At 40.3% G+C, this 26289-nt stretch overlaps 1 protein-coding gene and 1 pseudogene across 8 annotated transcripts in view; both read left to right on the top strand.

Annotated features, from left to right (window-relative positions):
• The window catches only part of FRYL (FRY like transcription coactivator), a 332614-nt gene extending 306841 nt beyond the window's left edge, over window positions 1-25773 (top strand). For 6 of the 8 annotated variants that reach the window (XM_061583298.1, XM_061583296.1, XM_061583297.1 and 3 more), the window contains 9 exons: window positions 6491-6744; window positions 8000-8204; window positions 8869-9018; window positions 9604-9702; window positions 17801-17869; window positions 20982-20999; window positions 21831-21941; window positions 23246-23442; window positions 23736-25773. In XM_061583298.1, coding sequence (XP_061439282.1) covers window positions 6491-6744; window positions 8000-8204; window positions 8869-9018; window positions 9604-9702; window positions 17801-17869; window positions 20982-20999; window positions 21831-21941; window positions 23246-23442; window positions 23736-23991 — 1359 coding nt within the window. In that variant the 3' untranslated portion in view covers window positions 23992-25773. The remainder of the gene's footprint in view (window positions 1-6490; window positions 6745-7999; window positions 8205-8868; window positions 9019-9603; window positions 9703-17800; window positions 17870-20981; window positions 21000-21830; window positions 21942-23245; window positions 23443-23735) is intronic. The other 2 variants (XM_061583292.1, XM_061583295.1) reach the window with 1 other exon arrangement.
• On the top strand, window positions 14889-15007 carry LOC133364644 (5S ribosomal RNA; annotated as a pseudogene).
• Window positions 25774-26289: the final 516 nt, after the last annotated feature.

The following is a 26289-nucleotide window of genomic DNA, read 5'->3' as shown; positions in this document are numbered from 1 at the left end:
AAGACCGTGTTCTGGACACTTCAATGGATTCATCTGTCAAAACATCGGAGTCTAGGTCTCCTAGAGGCACATCCATCATGCTTCCCAAATCCTTTTACCATCGCCAGAGGCAGATTTATTGATGACGTTTCTTGTGGGGAACAGTCACCCTTTGCTGTGCAAGCCGAAGGAGACGAATGGAGTGATCATTCGGAACATGAGGAGGATACATCTTATCGACAGTTTGATGCCTCAGATTATCAGCCTCTTGCTCGCAGAGTATTGCACACCCTTGGTCTCCAAGCTACACAACCGGCAGCTACTGCTCCCGCCATTAAAGGGGCCAGGGTCTTGAAATCCCCCGCACCTGCAGAGCACTACCTTCCGGTGCCAGATCCCATTGCTAAACTGGCCAACGACGAATGGTCTCATCCTTTACAATCTCGCCGCTTCAACGCCCTTGCGGACAGACTTTATTCTCTGGCTCTGGACTTTACCAGCAGACTGGCCGTCCCTGGCATAGACGAGCCCATCTCCAGCCTAGTCTCTAGATCCCTTTTACCAAGGGAAGGAGATTCCCATCTAAAGGACGCCACTGACTGGAGGCTGGACTTTGCCTTACGCAAGAATCATGAGGCCACCGCCTTCTTCATGCGTGCCTCTGCATCAGCTTCCATCTTTTCCAGGGCAGCGATGATGTGGTTGGATGACCTTTTAGAGGACGCTTATCCCGATCCTGTATCTCTGAGGAGGTCACTGATAAAATTGTGCAAGACAGCAGCATTTGTAGCTGATGCCACCTTGGATGCAAATCAACTGGGAGCACGAGCTATGGCAGCTCAGGTAGTCGCTCGATGGAGCCTATGGCTCTGTCACTGGGAAGCTGACTCTACAGCCAGAGTTAATTTATCAAGGGCACCTTACTCCGGATCTTTACTCTTCGGCAAGGAAGCCCTAAAGGCAGTGCTTGTTGATCCCAAGGATGCTCGAAAACCTGTTTTGGCTACTGTTAAAAACGTTGATCACAGGACTTTCAGGCGTTTCACCCCATACCGCACAGCCCAGCCCTTTCAAGGAACGCTGCCCAGAGGACGAGGACGCGAATTCCGAAATTACGATTCCCGCCCCCTCAGGGGAACCTGGAACAGACGTTTCCCGGGCAGAGGTCAGTACCAAGGGCGCAGAGGTACCTCAACGTCCTCATATAGGGGAGGGTCTCGCCAGCACAAACAGTACTGATGCGATACCGGTTGGGGGTAGACTGCTCCTGTTTGGAGATCATTGGCTGCGTCTGACTCAGGTCGCCTGGATCAGAGAGCTTTTTTGTTATGGCTATGCAACTGAGTTTTGGGCAACACCTCCAGACAAGTTTCATCCCTCTCCTTGTCCCAGGGCACCAGCCAGGCACTGCATCATGCAGACAGCCATACATCACCTCTTGGACATAGCGGCGATAGAGCCAGTACCTACAACAGAGAGGTCGGAAGGGGTGTACTCCCTCTTTTTTGCTGTGCCCAAACGAGATCTGTCATGGAGGGCGGTATTGGACCTCAAGTTCATTAACTGTTTTGTAAAGTATCGCAGGTTCAAAATGGAATCCCTCCACTCCATTACAGAAAGCCTACAAGAAGGAGACTTCCTGGTTTCTATCGACGTAAAGGAAGCGTATCTCCATGTGCCCATTTGCATAGCCCACAGAAAATTCCTTCGGTTTGCTTTCGGCCCCCAGCATTTTCAATATCGAGCGATGCCGTTCGGACTCTCATCTGCCCCGAGAGTCTTTACCAAGGTGCTACTCATACTAGTGGCTTACCTCTGGCTTCAAGGGGTCCATATCTACCCCTATTTGGATGATCTTTTAATACGGGCGAGTTCCAAGGCGCTGGCTCATCGCCATCTAACACTCACGCTCCATGTCTTGCAGGCCTACGGCTGGCTAGTCAACTTCGACAAAAGCCATCTCCAACCAACCCAATGCCTACAACATCTAGGGGCGATGTTGGACACCCTGCAGGCGACGGTGTCCCTGTCTCCAGACCGCATAACTGCCATCACAGACATCACTCGGTTTCTGATGCACCACACAATCGCAGATGTCATGCTTTTAGCCAGGGCCCTCGGAATGTGGGTGTTCACCATCCATATTGTGCCATGGGCTCGAGCTCACACGCACCCACTCCAGTGGGCTTTGTTACCATTTCAGCAGTACATCGCCAACTTAAACCATCGAGCGATCCCCCTGAGCTCATCACTGCGCCTGTCATTCCGCTGGTGGACGAGGGTTCAACACCTCACCCAGGGCACTCCATTCAGAGAACCCCGCAGGACTGTCATCACCACAGATGCCAGTCTCCTCGGCTGGGGAGCCCACTGCAACTCCCAGTTCGTTCAGGGGGTTTGGACCACAGCAGAGCAGACTCAGAGCATCAATTGGCTAGAACTGAAGGCTGTCCACTTAGCTCTGCTCCATTTTCAGTCTCTGTTCCACTTGGACCATGTTCTCATTCGAACGGACAACACGTGTGCCAAGTCTCATTTAAACAGACAAGGGGGGACCAGGTCCCGTCCTCTGCAGAACCTGTCTTCCCTCATATTCGACTGGGCAGAGCAACATCTGCAATCCTTGAAAGCAGAACATCTCAGAGGAATTTGGAATGTGACAGCAGACTGGCTCAGCAGACAACAGATCTTTCAGGGAGAATGGAAACTTCATCCGACCATTTTCCATCTTCTCCAGCGTTGGTTCGGCGCCTTCTCAGTCAACCTATTTGCCTCCAGTCGCAATTGCCAACTACCCAGGTACTTCGCTCGATACCTGGACACGACAGCGGAAGCGGTGGATGCCCTGTCGCTACCGTGGCTGGATGGCCTATTGTACACCTTCCCTCCAATACCACTGTTAGCCAGAACCTTGAGGAAGGCGCGACGCGAGAGGGCCAAACTGATTCTGATAGCTCCATATTGGCCCTGTTGACTGTGGTTCTCGGAGCTCCTTGCCATGTCAGTGACGGTCCCTTGGCCGCTCCCGGTCAGGTCAGACCTCTTATCCCAGGGCCCAATCTTGCATCAGGATCCCAATTGGCTCAAGCTAATAGCGTGGCTTTTGAACGGGGACATTTAAGGGCTGCTGGCCTCTCTGATGCTGTTATTGACATTATCTTGGCCTCGAGATGACCATCCACCACCCGTATATATCAACATACTTGGGTGGCATTCTCCAGGTGGTGTCAGTCCCAACACCTTGATCCTTCCCAGGCCACAATACAACAGGTGCTGCAATTCCTTCATAGGGGCCTCCTGATGGGACTTAGACCCAACAACTTACGTAGACATGCGTCCACTCTGTCGTCCATTCTTTCAGTGTCTTCCGCTGGTGCTCCTATTTATTTATTTATTTATTTATTTAATTGCACTTTTAAACCGCCCTATAGCAACAAGCTCTCAGGGCGGTGTACAACAAGATAAAACCACATTTAAAATACGAACAAGTGTGGATTACAGTATACAATTATAAAAACAGATTTAAAAACAAAATTAGAATACAAATTAAAATACAAATTACAATTACAGTTTAAGTTTAAAATTAAAATTAAGCTTAAAATGCCTGGGCAAAGAGGTAGGTTTTTACCTGGCGTCGAAAGGATAACAAAGAAGGCGCCAGGCGTATCTCATCTGGGAGGGCATTCCATAATTCAGGGGCCACCACTGAAAAGGCCCTAGATCTAGTTGCTGTTCTCCGGGCCTCCCTATGAGTTGGGACCCGGAGAAGGGCCTTGGACGTCGAGCGCAGTGAGCGGGTAGGTACATAGCGAGAGAGGCATTCCATCAGATATTGCGGTCCGATGCCGTTAAGGGCTTTATAGGTAAGAACCAACACTTTGAATCTGGCCCGGAAACATATTGGTAGCCAGTGCAGTTGGGCCAGAATAGGTGTTATATGGTCAAATTTCTTCGTCCAAGTAAGAACTCTGGCCGCAGCATTCTGCACTAGCTGAAGTTTCCGAATCGTCTTCAAAGGTAACCCTACGTAGAGTGCATTACAGTAATCCAATCTAGAGGTTGCCAGAGCGTGAATAACTGAGGCGAGGTTCTCCCTGTCCAGATAGGGTCGTAGTTGGGCTACCAGCCGAAGCTGGTAGAACGCATTCCGTGCCACCGAGGCTACCTGGGCCTCAAGTGACAGGAGCGGATCTAATAAGACCCCCAAACTACGGACCTGCTCCTTTAGGGGGAGTGTAACCCCATCCAGGGCAGGTCTGACGTTTTTGAGGGAAACCACGTTACGCTCACCGGCTGTAGTCCACCGTTTTCCCTCATGGAGTCTGTCGAAGGTCCTACAGGCTTTACAGCGCCCTCCGTTCGAGCCTCTTAGGACTGTGCCTTTACGTCAGTTGTCATTTAAGGTCCTGTTCCTGATCGCGATCACCTCCGCGAGGCGAGTTTCGGAACTGGGCACACTGTCTTCTGCCCTCCATCTCTGTGTTTTTCACAAGGACTCTGTTGTGCTGAAAACTGATCCTGCCTTCCGTCCCAAGGTCAATTCAGTTTTCCATTGCAATCAGGACATTGTGCTTCCTTCATTTTGCCCGAATCCTCTAGAGAAGGCTTGGCATTCATTGGATGTTCGGAGGGCTCTCAAGACTTACCTGAACAGGACCCAGGATATACGACGGACTGAGTCTTTGTTTGTATCCTTTCATCCACGTTCTATGGGGCATAAAGTGGCTAATTCCACCTTATCCCGCTGGTTGCGGGCATGTATTACCTTAGCCTATGAGTCCCTTAAGCTTCCAGTTCCAGCTAGTATAACAGCTCATTCCACTAGGTCAGCGGCCGCTACGGCTGCTTGTGCTACCAACGCTCCTGTTGCCGATACTTGCACAGCTGCTGTTTGGTCTACCCCACACTCATTTATAAGGCATTATAAAATAGACCATTATGCCTCTGCCGATGCCTCTTTTGGCAGACGAGTGTTGCAACAGGTTCTTAATGATGATTAGGATGTGGGTGGTCCCTCCCTGTTATGGGCTGCTTTGCTACATCCCGCTTGATGGCATTCCTCCTATGGAAAATGGACCATTGGTCTCACCTGAAGGGTGATTTTCATAGGAGGAATGCCATCACGACCCTCCCAGTTGGAGGATACCTAGATATTTTTTGGGATTTTTCATATATTACTGTTACGCTATTATATTTTGATTTACTAGTGAAGTCAAGACTGCTATTACTGTTATCTTGCTATGTTAGAGTCATATTATTATGAATGTTGCTATTATGTTATGTTGTTGCTGGTAGGCCAGTTGGCCTTTTCTCCTGCATCTTTAGATATCTCTTTTGGACTCGCTGCGAATGAACTGGAGAGTGGGAGGGGCTTGATGCCCCTAGTCTTGACTTCAAAAACATTCTTGCCTTCGGACGATAGGTGGAGCTATAACCCGTTTGATGGCATTCCTCCTATGAAAATCACCCTTCAGGTGAGACCAATGGTCCATTTTCTGCATTGCATGATGAGCAATACCATGAGCAAAGTCTAAAATATACAGGACAGAATCCAATGTTGCAAGAGTGGACTTCCACTTGTCCAACAGGACTTTAGCTGCCTCATCTGCCCCCTGCGGCACTCATGCACCCCAAAAACCTGCTCCATGGGGTCTCTCTCCCCTCCTGCGTTGATAGAGGATAAACATAATTTGTATGCACTTTGGGGAGAAATTGCACATACCTAGAGCTTGGAAAAGTTACTTTTTTGAACTACAACTCCCATCAACCCCAGCCAGCATGGCCACTGGATTGGGCTGTTGGGAGTTGTAGTTCAAAAAAGTAACTTTTCCAAGCTCTGCGCCTGTTTGCAATGCAGAGTGTATGTCAACAATAAGTTATTCTTGTGGTACAGAAAATGATAGTCATTGCTGAAGTCTAGTGTCTGGTCAAGGGAGCTTTTATCTTGTTACTGACACTAAATCATGGTAACAGTACATTGTATATGCTCAGGAAGAGCACTAATGCATCTACTATGCCACCACAAGTAGGAGTTCTTTGTAGCCTCTGTAGAGTCTCTAAGGCACATTTCATTAGATACTGTAAATTTCTGCATGAATGTCAGAAAGTAGGTATATCATTCCAGGTTAAAAATGAGATTAGCATTCTTTTGTATGATGCCTTAAAGGTACAGTGTCCTATACTTTGGGTTATAACTGTTGTCCAATTACATAATTCAGAGTTTATGAAAGGAAATAAGTCTTCTTTCAGCTGGAACTATAGTCTCACAATTATTTTAGAAAATTAGAATACTGAAGATAAAGAGGGGTTTTTTTTACAAGAAGTGGGTAAATGTTTTTGCATCTCCTTTTTAAAAAAAACTTTTACATATTTTTAGTTCAGAAATATAAATTCTCTGTAAACAATTAGTGCAATTTAGCACTTTGTAATTTTGAACCACTGTTCCTTATAGTATTTGATGCACACACATTCCTTCCATGGGAGTTTTAAAACTATGTGGCTTGCCTTCCAGGATGGCAGTTCACCTATAAAGGATGAACAAGTTAGTACAGCTAGTGAAGATACTGGGTCATTTGCGTTGCAAGAACAGCAAGAGTCTTTGATCTGTCAAGAACCTCTAGAACTAGAAGAAGGTTCTGAACTTCCAGAGCATGCCACTGCTGAGAGCTATACTGAATCAATCTGTGAAGATGATGTTACCCTTGCTTTGAAGGAGCTAGATGAAAGATGTGAAGAAGAGGAAGCTGACTTCTCTGGTTTGTCTAGGTAAAATGTATTTGATTTGAAGCCACAAATACATATTTTTTCTCACTTAAGGAAGATCAGTATTTACTCACTGTTGGCTTAAAGAGACACCAGCATCTTTAGCATATATAGGCAGTGGAATTCCAGGCTTCTAATTTCCGTGTTGCTTTGGGATTATTTTAATTTACACTGGGATAATTCTGTTTGTTTAAATGCATCTTTAAAAATATGTGGAAAATGCAAATTACAACTGCATGTTAGCAACTACATAAAAGTCAAAATTGAAGTTGAAATTTAAATTTGAATCCATATTGTAAACTACTGTGATGCTTCAATCACTTCCAGGGTCATTGAAATGCCAGTGAATTGAGAGGACTACCAGAATAGGCCCCAAATCCATCTGTGGAATATATAGCTAATGCAACATATTGTTCAGGACTACCCACTTACTGACTGAACTGGGTATTTGAACAGTGTAAATGATTGACACTATGGCCTCATTCGCATATCACATTAAACCATAATTATAAATGAACTATGGTTTAATGTGAATGAGCAGTGTGCTGGTGCTCGCTGCTGAAAAGTTCATACTCTGCTCCTCTCCTGCTCCTGCTGCTGCTTTGACACCCAAAATCAAGCCAGAGTCTGGCCTGTCATGATGTCCAAACCTGGGGTCATGGTTTGTTTCCCCCCAACAAACCACAAGCAACAAACCAAACCTCTTGGTCTGTTTGGAGAGAAACTCACCATGAGTCCAGGTTTGGATGTCATGACAAGCCCAACTCTGGCTTGTTTCCCACCAGGTGCTTTTTAATAATATGTACCAGCATACTGCACATTCATATTAATACATAGTTTGTTTTTAACTATGGTTTAATATGACATGAGAACCGTGCTTATTACATGACAACTTCATCATTTTAAATTAATCTTAACAGAAATACTAAAGGTTTTTTTTCCTGAAATGTAACTAATTTAAAAAATGCCTACAATTTGGAAGAATTGATTCAATTTCTGTGAATCATTAAGTTAAGTTTTTTTCTAAAATTTTGTTTTTTAAATTAATTGGACCTTTGAAAGCTTTAGATATTTATGTTAGGAAAACTGTAACCTGTTTCTTCCTTGTTTGGGTTTTTACCCTACTTTTGATATTTTAAATTGATCTGCATAGTAAAAACTGTCTTGCAGAATGCAAGTTGTATGGTTAAGATGAGGGTAATGACTCAAAAGCTATGAGATAGCATTTACTTAGCATGCTTGCATTCACTTTTTGTAGTCAAGATGAAGAGCAGGATGGCTTTCCAGAAGTACAGACATCTCCACCACCTTCCCCATTTTTTTCTGCCATATTGGCAGCTTTTCAACCACAGGCATATGATGATGAAGAGGAAGCTTGGCGCTGCCATGTTAATCAGATGCTGGCAGACACAGATGGATCTTCTGCAGTGTATACATTTCATGTATTCTCTAGGTTGTTTCAGGTAACTATCAACATTCCCTCTTCATTCACAAATTTTATTTTCAAATATCTAGCACTAAAATGTGTGTATGCGTATCTGATATTTTGAAAGAAACATTAAATTGATCTATTTTCGGGGGACTGAGGGACTCCATAGGTATGCTTATGAGGCTTGAGGTATTTGTCCGGCACGCTTCCATGAATATATAAAAGTTGGCTATCCCTACCTGGAACCATTATAATGTTTACCTGGTCCCTTCTGATGCAACATTTGGCAGAACAGTGCTTCAGAAGATATTCTCATCATAATATAGTGTTAACTATGCCTTAGGATACACTTCTTTTCTCCAACCCATCAGTTAAGACTGCACATCATAGGAAAAAGGAACATTTAGGCTTACATGCAAACTCCCATTTTCAGTGATGTCAGTATGGGGGAATCACCTCCCCCACAGACTTATATGGCATGGGGGAGCTGAGGTGTGTGAGAGCGAGTGCACACTTGGAGCTGTATAGTTTATATATAGTTGATTTTTTTCTATGTTCATTTACTCCAACAAAATTGGCTTACCTCTCTATTTAGTAATGTTGCATGTCAAGTGAAAAATAAATTATAAAGAATCAAGAGAAAAATAAGTAAAAGCTTCTAAGTATTTTTTCCTTCTTTCTGATCTTACTGTGCTTAGACTATTCAGAGGAAGTTTGGGGCTATAACTCATGAATCGGTCAGTTTTCTTGGGGAAAATCTACAACGAATTGGAACAAAATTTAAAAGTTCACTGGAAGTTATGATGATGTGTTCAGAATGCCCAACAGTTTTTGTGGATGCAGAAACGGTAATATGTTATGTTTACTTACAAATGCTGAACCTTTTTCTACTGAACCTTATGACCAAGGTACAGAATGTTCTCTGTTTCAGAATGTGCAAAGAATCACTTCACTTAAAAAAAAAAACTTACTTTCAGTGCATAGAATGGCTGAAAATGACTCAGCCTCCTAAATTCTTTGTGGTTGCTTCAAGTCAGAAAACAGATTTCCTTTTAAGTGTCCAGAACGTTGACATTTATCTTCACTTATCTTTCACTTTTGAAAGTTTAAAATTAAGTCTCAAATTCTGTGGTATGACAATGGTCAGTAACAAAATTATAAATGTATACATGTCACATACACATAACGTATGTGGTGGCACTGACCTTTTAGAACTCCCTCCTGTTACTCATCGGACAGGCACCTATTGTTTTTTCAGCACCTGATTAAGACCTTCCTTTTTCATCAAGCCTACTTTAAGTGAAGATGTTTATCCGGTCTGTATCCGTTGTTACTGTTGATGTTGTTACTGTGAAATCACTTTGACATAATTTATGGAAAGCGATTCATAAATGGGATCAAATAAAATAATTAAGGCTATTTTTATATTGCAGTTGATGTCCTATGGTTTATTAGAAACGCTGAAGTTCAGCGTCTTAGAGCTTCAAGAACACCTGGATACTTACAATGCTAAAAGAGAAGCAGCAGAGCAGGTAAACGTATTGTACTGTCTGACTTACTACACTATGTTGAAAGAGGAAACTGGAAATTGCAATTTTCAGTCAACATTTGCTAGGCTAGCTTGCCATTTTGTGTAAGTTGAGGTAAGAGGTGAAAAATTATGTGACTAGGAAGTGGTGACCCCACAACAAGGACTAGTGTGAATGGACTGCTTGGCAGAAACCATGAAACTGAATGTGTGCTCTAAAACAGGGATGAGGAACCTCTGGCTCACGGGTCAAATTTAGCCCACCAAACCTTCCCATTTGGCCCACCATGCCATTTCCTCCAAACCACATCCATCTTCCCCCACCTGATAGCATATGTGGCATAACGTATGGAGCAAATAGATACATGACTGGATTGGCTGTTCATGCAACTGATCCCTGCAGAACATAGCACTGAACTCTCTGCTCATCAGCTGATGTGCGGAAATTCAATCCTGCTTCATTCAGGTGTACAAGCAAGTTCCCCATGAGGCAAACACTCTCATACAGCTGATCCCCTCAGACAGCAGGATTGAACTCCCCATCTTGATGCGTGGGGAATTCAATCCTCATTGGTTGCTATCTCCTTCCACCCTAGCAGGCCAACTTTGACAGGAGAGCAGGATAACCCACCTGTCAAAGTTGGCCTGAAGGGTAGAAGGAGATAAAGATCTAACCTGCCAAGCCAAAAAGGTCCCCCACCCCTGCTCTACCAGGTGGAGCTGTGCAACAAAACATAACAGTGTGGGGTGCTTTAGTTCAGAGTTCCAGCTACTTCATTCAATTCTCCTTTTTCTCTGATTTTCCCACCTTCCTCCCAACAGTCAGTCAGCATCCCATGCCCACCGACCATCCTCAGTTCCTTATTCACCTTTTGGAAGGTGTCTTCCATTCTGGTTTTTTGGGGAGTAGGGGTATCCTGGATCCATCTTTGTCACTAGAGGCCTAGGTGACCTCAGTGGCTAGCAGTGCCTTTTACCAGCTTCTACTGATAAGACAACTAGAGTCATTTCTGGACTGGGATAGCCTGACCACTGTTGTCCATGAACTGGTAACCTCCAAGCAGGATTACTATAATGCATTCTACATGGGGCTGCCCTTGAGGTTGGTCCGGAAACAAGCTGGTGCAAAATGCGGTGGCACAACTGTTCACTGGTGCAAGGTATCACTAACATGTTACCCTGCTACTGAAGGAGTTACACTGGCTGCCCATTAGCTACCAGGCCAAATTCAAAGTTCTGGTTTTTGTGTACAAAGCCGTATGCAGCTTGGGACCAGGATACCTGAAATATCATCTTATCCTTTATATACCCAGTCGATCACTGTGCTGTGCAGGTGAGGGGCTCCTGCTGATACCATCTTATTGGGGTCCATTCTGCACTACATAGGAATCGAACCTTCAGTGTTGTGGCACTGACACTTTGGAATTCCCTTCCCTTAAATATTAGACAGGCACCGTCTCTTACCTTTTTGGTGCCTACTGAAGATCTTCCTCTTCCAACAAGCCTTTTAAGGAGGGACCGTATCTTAGTCTGCATTTGTGCTGGAATTGCTTATTAAGATGTTTTTAAAGATTTTTTTAGATACGTTTTCAAGATGCTTTGTTTTAATACATTTAAAGTCTTTTGTTTTTTAGATGTTTTAAAGTGTTTGCCACCCTGGGCTCATTTTGGGAGGAAGGGTGGGGATATAAATTTTAAAAATAAATAAAACAGTTGATTTCTCTATTAAAGTTTATGGGAGCTCTCACTTCCATCCCTGGGGACATTTTAAAATAGCTTATCACTGCAAACCAAGAAATATCCTAGCCAGATAATGAGATGGTTCATTCTATCCTTTCTTTTATTGTATCTCATAAGACTTTAAAAGTAACACTGCTAAAAAATAAATTACGTTGAGCTTTGAGATATTTTCATAATTTTAGGTGATTCTAATACAATGGAAAATTCTTTTAAAAGATAACAGTAGGAGAATATAGGCTTTGCATTCAGAACAAGGGTTTGTTTTTTCTGGATGAAACAGTGAAATTAATACAAACCGGCTGAAGGCTTTCAGTTGCTTCAAAAATACTCCTGTGACCCATTTAAACATTTGCCCTGCCCTAATCACTCACAACTCCTTCACTGAAAAACAGGCAAAGTACAGGAATAGATCCCTGGGCAATTTTTGGCAACATCACTACAGAAAACTCATGTTTGAGGGCTTCTGTCGCACTAGGATAATAGAGGTCATTCTGAAGTTACCAGCTACCAGACTCTTGTGCATGAACAATATAAAATAACCCAGATATTTTGGATTAATAGCTGTGTACAGAAAACAATAATGCCCCAAGTCCAGTGGAGGCTGGCGTCCATTGGGACTAGTAGGGCAGAAGGCAGGGAGACCAACAGTAGCTGGAACCAGTAGCTGGAAAGGTGGAGCTAACTAATTCTAATTTTGTACCCCATCCTGCCCCCTGTGGAGTAGAGGCGGAGGAGGAAGTTGACAGCCAGTGCCACACCCTGGACTGGTTGTAAAGAAGCTGGCAGGTGGCTGGCTGAAGGCAAACTTGACTTGCCCTAATGCACCAGCCTACACTGCCCAGATCTAGTTGTACTGGAATGCAATTGTTGCTAAGAAAGTATTGAAATTGACATGTTAGTTCCATGAAATACTGTTTTTGCTAAGGCTGAACTGTTTACCCAGTTCAGGGGCTTTTAAACCAGGTAGGAAGATAAACATCTGATATGTAAGCAAGCATTTCCTGTTTCATGGGGCAGATCTGTGCATGTATGCCTGATATATACATTAAAGACACATTGATGTGAAAAGATAATATTGTATTCTGATATAGTGGAGAGAGCAGTTGAATTGCAGCTGGTCCTACTGCTTGTCCCCTCATATTTATCTCTTACTTAGGCAGGCTGAGATTGAACCCAGAGCACCTTCCCCACTCCCTCCTTGCAACCTCTCCAACTCAACCTAATGTTCAGAAGTGGAGCAGGTGGTGCAAAATCTAATATGCCTGTAGGAATCTGCTGTGTCAAAGAATCCTGTCTACCTGTTAATGTCAACTTCAAGTTGTCTTTACTATTGACCACATAATTTTTGTTTAAAATATATAGGAGACAGAAAGTTTGTTTTTCCTTAGGTACTTTTGCATTATGTATGCAAGATATTTTCTTTTATATTATAACTTTCACTTTGCATATGCTTCAGTGAGCAATAATAGATCAGTATTAAAATAGATAAGAATTAAGCACTGCTTACGCTCCCATGGAAGAAGGAGGTAGGCAATTTTTGCCAATTCTTCCTTCCCAGTGCAGCCCCCTGTACCCATGAAAATCTGCCCGGAGGTTTGAGGACCCTCCAGTACAGTGTAGGAACTTGTGCTGGAGGGCTGTTGAGGGAAGAAACAACTGGCAAAAATCATCTCCCTCTCCCCCCCCCGTTGCATATTCACCTCTTCTGCAAATGAGAAGAGACCTGTTTATTTGTTTATTAGATTTATATCCCACCCTTCCTTCCAGTAGGCATGCCTCTCATGGTGGCAAGCAAAAGCACTAAAACACTCTAAAACATAATAAAAACAAAACTTTAAAATAGATTTTAAAAAACATCCTTAAAAACATCTTAAAAAAAAAAAAGCTTAAAAACAATTCCAACACAGATGCAGATCGGCATAAGGTCTCTACTTAAAAGACTTGTTTACAGAAAGAACACTCTTAATCCAACCCATTATGTGGGGAAATTTGTAAATATCTTCCTTTTATATATTTTGGCAAACATACAGAAGTATCTTACTGGGAGTAAATATGAGAGAATCTTAGTATGTGAAAAATAGGTACTAGCGTAGGATTCATGTGCACCACAAGTTCAGTGAGCATGGAGGATTTTGACGGAGCTCAGAGATCCCTGTTTCCCCCCTCCCCTGTTCAGGCAACACAACAGGATGTTAGGGGAGAAAGACCTCCCATTTCCCCTTAATATCCCTTTGTGCTTCTTGCACACATGTGCAAGGGTGGAGGAAAACAGGGATCCACTGAACCCTATCAGGATCTTCTGCTCCGGATTCTTATTCTGATTCAGTCTGTTAATATTGGTATATACTGTCAAATAAAGGGGGTGGGACAGATATGAAAATGTGCATTAGGATCTGTGCCATTAATTGAAACTGACACTACAATGTTTAGAAAATTCCAGTTATTCTCCAGATAAGCACACAGTCCTAGTTAATTCACTAAGTAGTCCTTATTAAATTGAGTTAATGGGAAATCATATTTTTCTTCTCTCATGTACATGAGTAAAGAAAAAGGTCATTATGGCATCTAATGAGATTGCAAATCACCACATTTTGGAAATATCTAGAAGGCCTCTCTGTAGAGAGGCATAGTATGAAAAACTTGGGGTTTTGGCCCTATCAGAAAAACTGACCACCAAAATAAGGCTATAATTTAAAGGACTCATTTTACACCACCTGGTATGACTTTATTGAGGTTATGGCTAAGATAGAACATCCCTGCACAGTACATGTTGTTCAGTGTCTTCCATAAGAATATGAGTGCTTAATTTTGCTGGATATTTTGTCTGTACCTAGTAAAGCCACCATTTTTGTTAATGGTGATTTGATTGAATCACATTCTACCATTGTAATGAGCACTTGAGGAGGCAGTAGGTTCTATGGCTTACCATTGGATTGAAACTATGCTTTATCTGCTGAATTTCCTCTTTTTTCCAATGCAACTTTGAAAGGTTAGGCTTGACAGTTGATCTGAAAACCCTCAGCTAGGCTTGCTTCTGTGCCTTTAACAACCATACAAAATGCAGAAATCAGCCAGGGTGGTTATAGGGCATGGGAACCAACATGACATCTAATGTCACTCAATGAACTGGCTGTTATATGCAGAGAAGCAATGGGAGCCATGTTAAAGACACAGAAAAAGAAGTTGGAAACCTTCATTCACTTAATAAAACAGCCACTTTATCAGCATGATGTTGCATGTGAATCATGGCCCTTCAAAATGATGTGTGATTTCTTATTAATGAATATATATTCCTTTCTTTTTTCCAATGAATTTCTCCTTTTCAGTTTATGTTTATCATAGCCTTTCAAAATGTAATCCAGTTTATAAACAAATCTGGACAGTGAAGCTGAAACTAACCACAGGTTAGGATACCACATCATCTAAATATTGCCTAAATAATGCTTTTGTGCCTACGGCCATACTACCCTATATATGCCTGATCTTGTCTGATCTCAGAAGGTAAGGAGGGTCCGGCCTGGTTATGACTTGAATGGGAGACCACCTGGGAATACCAGGTGCTGTAGGCTTAGAGGAAGGCAATGGTAAACCACCTCTGAATACCTCTTACCATGAAAACCGTATAGGGACTTCCGGGAAGGGTGACTTCGCTTGTGCCTGCTTTTGGGACGGGCTCCCGCCTCAAAAGAAGCTTATTCAGATATAAATCAGTCAGAACATTTTTTTTTTGACTGATGAAATTTCTCCCGGGCAGGGAGAAACGTAGAGATCAACCTCAAAAGCCTGTTTTTGTTGGGAGGACTGGATTTCATTAATTTATGAGAAAAGGTCCAGCCAACAATGCCGGACGGACTTCCTAACAAGCTCTATCTGTTTAAGCGATACGTTTATCTTTTCTTTAAAGAGAGAACGGACTAACAGGCAAGCACCCTTCTTTCTATTATTTTTTTTACTTGGTTTAAATTGTTGCAGCAAAAGGAGATTTGTCAGATTGATCGGCTTTGGACAACTTCTGGGTGAGATATAGCTCTTCTCTGTTATTCACGAAATTAACAGCTTATCTCTGTTTCTGTCGCAAAAAGCTGTCCTGGAAGTGCATTCTAAAGATAATAAACAGAAGAGGGATTTCTATTCCTGATTTCTATTCCGAGGAATATTATATTGTCTGGGACTATTCTCTTTTTGGTCTATTTTATTTTGACGAATCTGCTTCTTCACGACGCCACTAACTGTTTTGATGCTGGGAACTAAATTTGTTTTGCATTCTTGAACATAGAGAGATAAGGCAGGTTGCTCTGTTTATACTGTGATGTCATCAAGCCTGGAATATTAACCCAATTGTTGCTGAAATAAGAAGTGGTTCTTCTTTATTTTTGTTTTGCTTTGTTTTCGTGGTTTTAAAAATGGCAATCAAGAAAGTGGCTGAGAATCTGGAAGTAACTATGTTTCAGAAAATAATGGATGAGATTGAGATAACGAAACAAACCCTGCGACAGGGTAGTAAGGAGCTGAAAATTGAACTGAGCAAAATGACGCAGGAGCTTAAAGAAATAGGGGATCCTGTGAGAGAGGAGAATGAGATCAGAGATGAGAAAAGAAAAAATAAAGGGAAGATACAAGCCCTGGAGATTGGAACAAATGTGGAATTGGAAAAAGATCTGGAGTTTATGGATTTTAGAAATAAAATCTACTGTTTGGAATTTAACGTTATCTCTGAAGAAATTAATGAAGATATTAGAGATAAAGTTATCAATGGCTTGGATAATCTTCTGGACTGGAATGATGTGATGGAGCTTGATATAGAGAAAATCTATGGAATTAACTGCAGCCATGTGACAATGGAAAAACTCTTAAGAGATGAGCCAGTGCATTTTGTAAAAAAGAAGAACACAGATATGACTTTACAACAGTATTTCAGCAACTTATTCAGAATGGATGGCAAGAAAATATTTGGGACAGAGGAAATTCCCATCAGACTCTTATTATATGACTATGGATACAACAGCAAGATTATTATGGAATACTGATAATGGAAGATTGGACACTGAAATTACTGGACTTAACAGGACTATTGAAGATGGAAGATGGAACTAATAGGGATAATGGAATAATGGCTATTGAAATTATTGGACCTAACAGATTCTGATGAGATGGATTAATCGAAATGTTTATTTGGACTATGGTTATGACAATAAGATTATTATAATTATTAACGAGATGGATTAATTGACATGTTTATTTGGAGAAAAATTGATAGATATATTTCTTAAAGAATTGAAACCTCTCTTTGACTTTTTGTGGAAAGAATAAAGTAATGTTTATGAGATTTGATGATTAATTAAGATAACTACTGGAGGAAAGTGATTTTATAATATGATTTAAGAGACAGGATTGTTATATATTGTAGACCTATAACTGATTTGATATGTGACAAATGAGAAGTCAACATTTTATTTTATTTTTTGTTTAATCATTTTTGTTTTGTTTTGTTTTTTGTCTTTGAATGTTTTATGATTTTGTTTTCTATGTTTTATGAAAATCTGAATAAAAATTATTGTAAAAAAAAAAAAATGAATACCTCTTACCATGAAAACCGTATGAATAGGGTTGCCATAAGTCGTAATCCACTTGAAGGCATATAACAACAAATGCTTTTGTATAATGCTGTAATTTCCCAGCATTTTGGAGCCTGAGTAAACATGGAAAATCCTGAACACAATGTTAAACCAAAACATTTTTTGTTAATTGATTGTACATGTACACACTGCATATGTGTAGGTAGCAGTTGTAGCTCTTTGATTATGCATGGCGTATTGTTGTAGCAGTAACCACCTTTCTTCATCATCCCCTCTGTTTCTGAAACTCAGGTGCGAGTGTGAATCCTTATGCAGCACCATTCACACACGAGTATTTTGGGTGAATGCAAGGTTTGTGGGAGTACAAAATACATATTGGGAGGGAACCCCTCCCCAACCAGCCCACTAAGGACTGAACATGTTGTGACAAGGGGAGACCGAAACCCTGGTGGGAGGGATAATGGAAGGAGGTATTGTGGAGGAGGACACAACTGGCTGGTTAGAGCACTTGGAGGTTCCATTTGTCATTTCAAATTATATACTGTATCAAAATGCACTTACCACTGTAGAGAAAATACATTTTTTACAGGAATGTACCTTTCCCTTTCCCCCATGAATAAACATCTCAAAAACTAAATAAAGATTTTTTTCTGAGTTTCCAAATATGTCACTTAAATCAATAAGCTGTATTTATTATTTTGTGATATAGGCAAAATACATTTTCTCAGCTCTTCAGACACTTGCAAACATCACTAGTTTTTATTGTGCTTCTGTTTTATTTTATAGTGGCTGAAAGACTGCAAAAGAACATTTGGCACGGATGATGGTATTCATGGAACTACCACAGATGCCCAGGCAGGTATCTGGCCCTGGTCACTGGGTCCAATTTAAGTCATTTATTAATATGAAAATCTTGTGTATGCTACAGTACTAGTATTAATTTTCCCATACAGATTAAAGATTACTTGTAAAAATTTTCATTTCAGTGATCACAGCTATCTTTGGGGAGATGAAGTATTGGCCTGAGAATAATGGGTTCTCCATTTTATTAAAGTGAGGAGCCAGGCTCTGGGTCTGGGCTTAATAACACAGAGCAGATAAGCCTGACAGATAGCATCTGCGTACCAACACACACCTGCCTTTTATGCAGCTGCTGTGGCAAGCAAGAGAATTGTTATGCTGCATCTCTGCTCATCAGCTAAATTACTGTCTGGACCAGAAGCTGTGCTGAATCTAATCTAATTAGTCCTGGGTACATACCTATGACCCATCTAGAAGGGTACATTTAAAACAATTACCGGAGTAATGAAAATCTTGTCTGTTTATGCAAAGGGCTTTCCAGTGCATTACAGCAATAGTATTTGGAACTGATAGGTGTATGAAAGCACTATAGGAAGATCTTTGGTAAGACTTCAATACTAAATACCGTACAACACAATATTACCAAGTGTGTAATAACAAGAAAAATGTTCCAAGTAAAAGCTTGTAATTCTCATGCTAATGATTTGATTTCAAACTGGCAATAAAAACTGAGGTGTTCAACTTTTTAAAAGCAGACTTGGTAGAAAACAGACACTTTTTCCTTCGTGTCTGGAGGGTCGTCTTTGCATCTGGGATAGTGTCACCTCCTAATCAAAAGAGAGATTCAGTCATAATGCTGCTAGTGAGAGGATCTCCCTGCCCTGCTAAAGCCTAACCCTGGCTTTTAGGATAGGGAGCAACAGAGCTCTGTTTTCAGCAGACTTCTCAGTTTTTTATTTTAACTTTATTTCTTCTGGTTTTTCCTCCTTTCCTTATTAATTTTTTGTATTTATTATATATTTAATTATATTTATAGACTGCTGTTCATTAAAAAGAAATCACAAAGTGGTTTCCATTGCAAATAAAACCTGAGATACAATATCAGTTTATATAAAAACAACATACATTAAAACCCAATAGTACAATACATAATCACAATGCAGTAGCAAATCTGAAACAAATTGCCCAGTACCCAACATTAAACAGTCCCCAAAGCCAGAGTAAATAAATACAACTTAAACTGATATTGAAAGCTGAATATCAGTGTTGCCTGGTGCCTCTTCAGAGGCAGCGGGTTCCACAAATGGGATGCCACAACACCACCAGAAGGTCTTAGCTCAAGTCACCACCACCACCTCCCTGGACAACGTCTACAGGTGGGAAGGCTCTCCCCTGCAGATCTCAGATATAGGGAGAGGCAATTGGAAGAGGAGCTAGCACAATGGGGATGGGGGCTGAGCCTTGAAGGCTTCTCCCTTTAAGTCCATCTGTTAGTCCATCCTCCCATGTTTGGACAATGTATGAGATGGTAACAGTCTAATGTAAAGTATCTTAATACCTGCTCTTCCCAACCAGTCACTAGTATCACTTGGTTGCTAAAATAATTAGGTCACAGGAACCAGTTCTTTTTTATATTTATTTATTTATGTATTTATTTATTTATTAATTGCCCATCTGGCTGGCAATCCAGCGACTCTGGGTGACGTACAAAATTAAAACATATAGTTACATTAAAATATTAAAATCTCAACCAATAATAATAAAACCTATTTTATTGAACATAAACTATAATTCCATCAAGGTGATGGAATCACTTGTGACAGCATTGTCTTTTATGCTTACTCTCTAACATTTTTCTGGTTGACCAAAAAAATAGAAGTGCAGAAGTTTCCAAAGAGCCCACTACCCTCTGAAAGGTTTGCTTCCCCCCGCCCGATCTTCTCTCAAAACACTCATTGCAGAAAGTTTATTAGGAAACTGAATCTGATCCTAGCACCTGTTGTGATGGGGCACTTTGTCCCAGTCCTCTGGTACCGTTTTCACCTCCTTTGCTAGGCTAGCAGGAGGTATCAGTATGAGGTAAAGCTTCCTTGCCATGCAAGAGCATCAGCTGGTCAAGCAGCAGAAAAGCGGGTGAGGTTGTTGGTATCCCTTAGCGCAGCATGGCATTGGGAACCACCCCACCTACCTAATAGAGGAATATAGTTGTACTGTTAAAAAGCATAATATTGAATAGGGATACATTTAGAGGAGAACTAAAGTACTGTTCTGTAAAGTACATGTGGGGCAGAGTTAGAGTTTTTAATAGGAGCAAGCTGTATTTATGTACAAGACAATAATTCATGGATGAAGGGGGATAATTTGCCTCCAAGGACATTTGTCCTCTAAGGTCTAGTTCCCAAACACACCCCTGAAGTCCATTAGTCTGTGAGGGAACACAAAGGATTAAAGGAATTGGGGGGGAGGGGCTTAGGGAGCACTTGCTCCATGTTACACAGTCTCCAAGCCCAGTCTGCTCCCCCTTCCCTCCCCCTTCCGGTTAAGGCTCCACACACCTTCCTTGCTTCCCTTCAGCCTTAGACAGCTGAGAGAGCAGCACATATACATTACCCTCAGCCCCAACTGTTTTTGGTGTTTCAGGAGAAAGGAGGGGGGTCACTTCCCAATAATTTTTCTGCAAGGAGGACTGCTTGCTATCTCCATTTGGGATCCCAACTCATCTGTGCATATACTCTAGTTTACTAATATAGGAAATTACAGGTTAAAATAATGCCTTAAAAGGCACGACATTTATTTTTTAATCTTTTTAGTGAATAGATGCATGCAGCTCTTTATTTCCAGTTCTTTCTTTTCAGTTAAATGTGAGAACTTTACAAGTACCCTGTACTTTGCACTATATAGTTTTGTCATATTGCATGATAGCAAGACATGTGGTACATCTACAAATTCTGCCTAAAATATTTGCACATGTATTGAAGCCCTGGGATCCTACTGGGAGGAAGGATGGAATATAAATCTAATAAATAAATAAATAAGCTTTCGTTGAAAGTTATTTTTTCTTTTAGTTTATATGGAACATCTGAGACCCCATTTGAAATGATCTTCTATACTAATTCTTGATCTTTTTTCTTTTTGATTTTTGTGACCCGCTCACGTTCTTGCTTAGCATTTGGAAATTCTAGCAGTAAGTGATGGCTCTTGATTTATCAAATATTTAACCATGCCAGTGAAAAAACTGGCTTCATTTTTGTCTTTTGTCCATTTGTGATACAGCCGTGTCTCATTTTAGATTGAAGAAATAGTGTTTGTTACACTTACCTATAGCCTTAACTCCTTAATTGTCAGCCCCTTTAGATGGTAGAATCCTATCATTAATAGCAAGTGATTCCATTACCATTTGCTTTACTTCTTTACTCTAAAACAGTATTAACACCCATCTCTTCTGTGATACATTTACATGTGAAAATACACAAAGTGATATGGCAACTCTTTTCAAGAATGCATTGCTTCTAAAGTTGTCACACTACTGTGCAACCAAAAAGCTAAGAACGTATATTTTCATAAATGTATTAACTGTGGGAAGAAACAATGTGCTTGTATGTAAATACCATCTTTTGATACATGGTCTGGAATTAAAACTGACACCACCAGTAGAAGTAAAAGCAATTTCCTACCTGCTAGAACATGGCATTTCTGAAATGTCATGAGAATCCCTTTCTTTGTTGTAAAATACAATTGCCCTTCGTAAAAGGTAAAGTTTACATAACCTATAAGGGTGACACCACTTATTTTTAACTATAAATCTAGACTACAGCTTTCATCTGTGTTTCATGAACTTCTTACTATATTAGCTTGTAAATCTTGTTGACATTTTCTTCTCTGCAGTAAGCAAATAGCTATTTTTTGTGTGTTGCAAATTCTGTGCTAGACAAGCGATGTGCTTTTTTTTGTCTTATTGTTATATATTTGATTAATACACCGATTTTAAGATAATGACCTTGTTTTTCATTTACAGGAGTTAGAGTTATGTCGGAGGCTATATAAGTTGCATTTCCAGTTGTTGCTTCTCTTCCAAGCCTATTGTAAACTTATCAGCCAAGTGGATGTAGTTAAAAAAGAGGCAGAGGTAAATAAAATAAAACTATGCTTTTACTAGTGGTGTGTCTTAGAGGTGCAGTGCCTGACATTGGAAATTTTGTTGTAAGATGTCATGGTAAGAAGATAAACAATCTGACTTACAAGGCTAATCACATTCCTAAAGAACATCAATATCCATTATAAGTGTTCTGTTCTCTGCCTTCTAATGTATATCTAATCATACATAATAATCTGCACGTTGCAGTCTCAACCATCACTCAGCTGCAGTTGCACTGATGTCAAAGCTTCTGATATACATACCAAAAATTCCAAGTATATATTGTGAACACTTGAAGTACTTTATATACAAGCATTTGAACCAAAATCTGTTACAATGCCCTTGTACTATAAAAAGAAACAGAACTCTGTCGCTAATGCTTGTTGTTGTGTGCCTTCAAGTCAATTACGACTTATGGCGACTCTATGAATCAGCAACCTCCAATAGCATCTGTTATAAACCATCCTGTTCAGATCTTGTAAGTTCAGGTCTGCGGCTTCCTTTATGGAATCAATCCATCTCTTGTTTGGTCTTCCTCTTTTTCTACTCCCTGTTGTTTTTCCCAGCATTATTTTCTTTTCTAGTGAATCATGTCTTCTCATGATGTGTCCAAAGTATGATAACCTCAGTTTCATAATTTTAGCTTCTAATGATAGTTCTGCTTTAATTTGTTCTAACACCCAATTATTTGTCTTTTTGCGGTCAATGGTATCTGCAGAATTCTCCTCGAACACCACATTTCAAATGAGTTGATTTTTCTCTTACCCACTTTTTTCACTGTCCAACTTTCATATCCGTACATAGAGATTGGGAATACCATGGTCTGAATGATCCTGACTTTGGTGTTCAGTGATACATCTTTGCATTTGAGGACCTTTTCTAGTTCTCTCATATCTGCCCTCCCAATCCTAGCCTTCTAATTTCTTGACCATTGTCTCCATTTTGGTTAATGACTGTGCCAAGGTATTGATAATCCTTGACAAGTTCAATGTCCTCATTGTCAACTTCAAAATTACATACATCTTCTATTGTCATTACTTTAGTCTTCTTGACATCCAGCTGCAGTCCTGCTTTTCTGCTTTCCTCTAACTTTCAACAGCATTCGTTTCAAATCATTACTGGTTTCTGCTAGTAGTATGGTATCTGCATATCTTAAATTATTGATATTTCTCCCTCCAGTTTTCACACCTCCTTCATCTTGGTCCAATCCCGCTTTCCGTATGACACTGATGCTTAAGTTGGCTGAAAAGATTGCTTTTAGTACAAAAACTTAAGAACATCTTATTTTCTTTTAGGTAATAAATATGTCAGAGGAGCTTGCCCAGCTGGAACACTTTTTGAAGGAAGCAGAGTCTGCTTCTGACAGTGGTATTGAAGACATGGAAATCCCAGAATCTTCCCAGGCCAGCACTGAGACTGCCATTCATTCTCTCATTGAAACCTTGAGGAATAAAGAGTTTATGTCTGCTATAGTACAGGTCAAAGCTTTCAGGTATGGTAGAGTAAAATTTGCTAATATTCTCAACTGAAAAGGATAACATTAAGAGGGACTTTTATGTAATGGCTTTACTATATCAAGATACTTCTACTATTATCAAAAACAATATAATAAGTAAAAGCCTAATGTCAGACATGAAATTATGCTTTACAATTTATGTGAGAGATTATACTTTCCAACTTAGTATGTTACATCAAACCTACATTATTTTAAAAGTTTAAAATGATCAACTTTGGTGTTATTGTTAAGAGTCAGAAACATTGAATACATAATTTCTGTGTTTTCAGATGTATTTGGCCTGATGACATATTTGGCAACTCTGAAGATGACCCGGTACAAACACTGTTGCACATATATTTCCGTCATCAGACTCTAGGCCAGACTGGCAGTTTTGCAGTAGTTGGCTCAAAACAAGATATGTCAGAAGCCAGCACAAAACTAATGGAACTAAATTTAGAGATCCGGGAGTCACTGCGCATGGTCCAGTCTTACGAGCTTCTGGCAAAACAAACATCTGTGGGAAGTTTGAGCACCGGATTTTGAACTGCTGTCCCACAGAAAAGGACTGAAGTGGTATTAATATTATCAAGCACCTTTCATATCTGTTGAAAATGGCTGTCTTTGGCAGAAACCATACCTGTGATGACCAGTGAAGGACTTTCCTAGGAGAAAGCTACATTATTCAAAAGCAAGGTTTTTGAAACCTCATAGCCATCAATTTAATGTTTTCTTACACAGTAGCTGTATGGGCAGTATGAACACTTTTAAAATAACCATATACAACACTGCATTAGAGAAAAAGGGCTAAAAGCTATGCCTATAAATGCATTATTTTCTTCAAAACACAAATGTAAGAGTTGTTGCAATAATGGCCTCTTCAAAGTGAGACAATTAAAAGCAAGTAAAATGAGGCTGATTATTTTGGCTGAAGACCTGTTAGGCTCCTTGGCTTTCAAGCAGTAAAATCATCAGATAATGCCAAATTAATACATTTGGTAATGTCACAAGGAATGTGCTGTCATGCTGGAGTAGGAAAGACTGCAAAATCCATTGATTCATCAATGATTTACTATTTACTCTACCTTTTGTCTATAGTGGTGAATTATGTGTGAAAGTAGGAATGAATGGATATCTGACAATTGCATTTTGAAAGTATGGGTGTTTGATAACGTCTGAGCATGCCTAAAAAAGCACTGCAAGTTTATTTTTGGGAAAAAATATTTTATTAGCTCTAATTCCTTGTCTGTAAATGTTATGGCATTTAATAATATTTTAAACTGGAATGGTCCAGTTTTCAAAAAGAAATAATATATCTCTTAACTTGTTTGGAATGCTGCTCAGTTCTCTGACCAGTGCTTATTACAGATATTGATAACGACTAACCAAAAAGTAGTTGCCTGCAGAGACTTTAAACTGTATATTAAAAAAATATATGTTGCTGCTCAGCAACTCATTAGAAAAGTTAACTTATTTTATTCTGTACATACTCCAGAAATTGTATAGTGTAAAATCCATTATTTTTCTTGTACAGTTGTGCAATGCACTGTTACATGAGAGTAGTGTATAAAGCTAATGGGGTAGGGGGGAAAAAATAGTGGCTGTTAATAGAATACGTGCTTTGCAGTCTGTGTATTCTACAGAGTTTAAGAGAAGGTGTAAACTTACTATTATCTTTGTGGCTCATATTAAAGCTAAGAAATTTAGGACTGTAGAAGGGACAGACCACTGACTGCCAAGACCTACAATATACTTTAGAACTCCTTGTCAAAACCTTGTAGCACAAAATAAACTGGATTCTATTCAAACCAAAATATTTCATAGAAACAAAAAAGTGTGAACGTAGTCCCACGTTTCCTATTATTCACAAGGAAGAAATGCCTGTATTTAATGCTTCTTTCCTACCCACTGTGATGTAAAACAGTAAACTGGGCTCTGAAATGTCAGAGTGTAGAATACAGACATGAAATCTCTTAGCATGGCCTATTTTCCACTGGGGAAATAGACCCCACTAGACATGTAGTTATGTTGAAATGCATTAATTGAAGGCACTATGCATACCATTGGATTGCTGACAGAAGTTCTGTTACCTTTCAAGCTCTGTAAACTAGAAGTGGCACATTCATAATCACGGGGGGGGGTTACCCTGATAAAATGTAATTATTTTGAAGGCTCTGTGGTACTGTAGATTGTGTTCCTAATTATTTAATAAGCTTTTTACAAGGGTATATGTAGTTTTTAGTGATGTATTATACTTTTTACATCTATTGCCTCATTTTTTGTGTTTATTTTTGTTCTGGGGAAGTTTGGCAAAATAAAAACTCCTATCTGCTATCTTGTAAACTTTCTCAGGAAGACACTGTGTGCGCGTGCACAAACATTTAAATATCATTTGCCAGGCTATGATTGTGCTTAGCACATGCTTTATTCTGAAAACTCTCACATGCATTTTGACAACTTAGTATGCTTATATATAGAATACATGTAATAGGTATAGATAACTATTACACATCCTCATACCATGAAAGTTGTGCAGTAAGATTGACCTTATATGCAGATGCAGTATAGTAAAGTGTAGATAAAAGAACTGAGGAGGGAACGGGGGAAGCTCCTGCAAACTGTTATGGGTTGGTTGTTCTAAGTTATCAGTTCATGTATGTTACTGATGGCACCAAAGGAAATGAAATGGCAAATGTTAAGAAAATGACAGAATTGCGGTTGCTTCCTGATTATTCATAATTGACCCAATTTCATTCCTTTGTGCTAATGGAGGGAGAGAGGGGCTATAGTTCAGTGGTAAAACATATAGTTCAGTGGTAAAACATATTATATAAATACATTACA

The sequence above is a fragment of the Rhineura floridana genome, chromosome 9 (assembly GCF_030035675.1).
Source record: "Rhineura floridana isolate rRhiFlo1 chromosome 9, rRhiFlo1.hap2, whole genome shotgun sequence".
NCBI classification, from domain to species: domain Eukaryota; kingdom Metazoa; phylum Chordata; class Lepidosauria; order Squamata; family Rhineuridae; genus Rhineura; species Rhineura floridana.
This window is presented reverse-complemented; position numbering and strand designations above follow the sequence as displayed.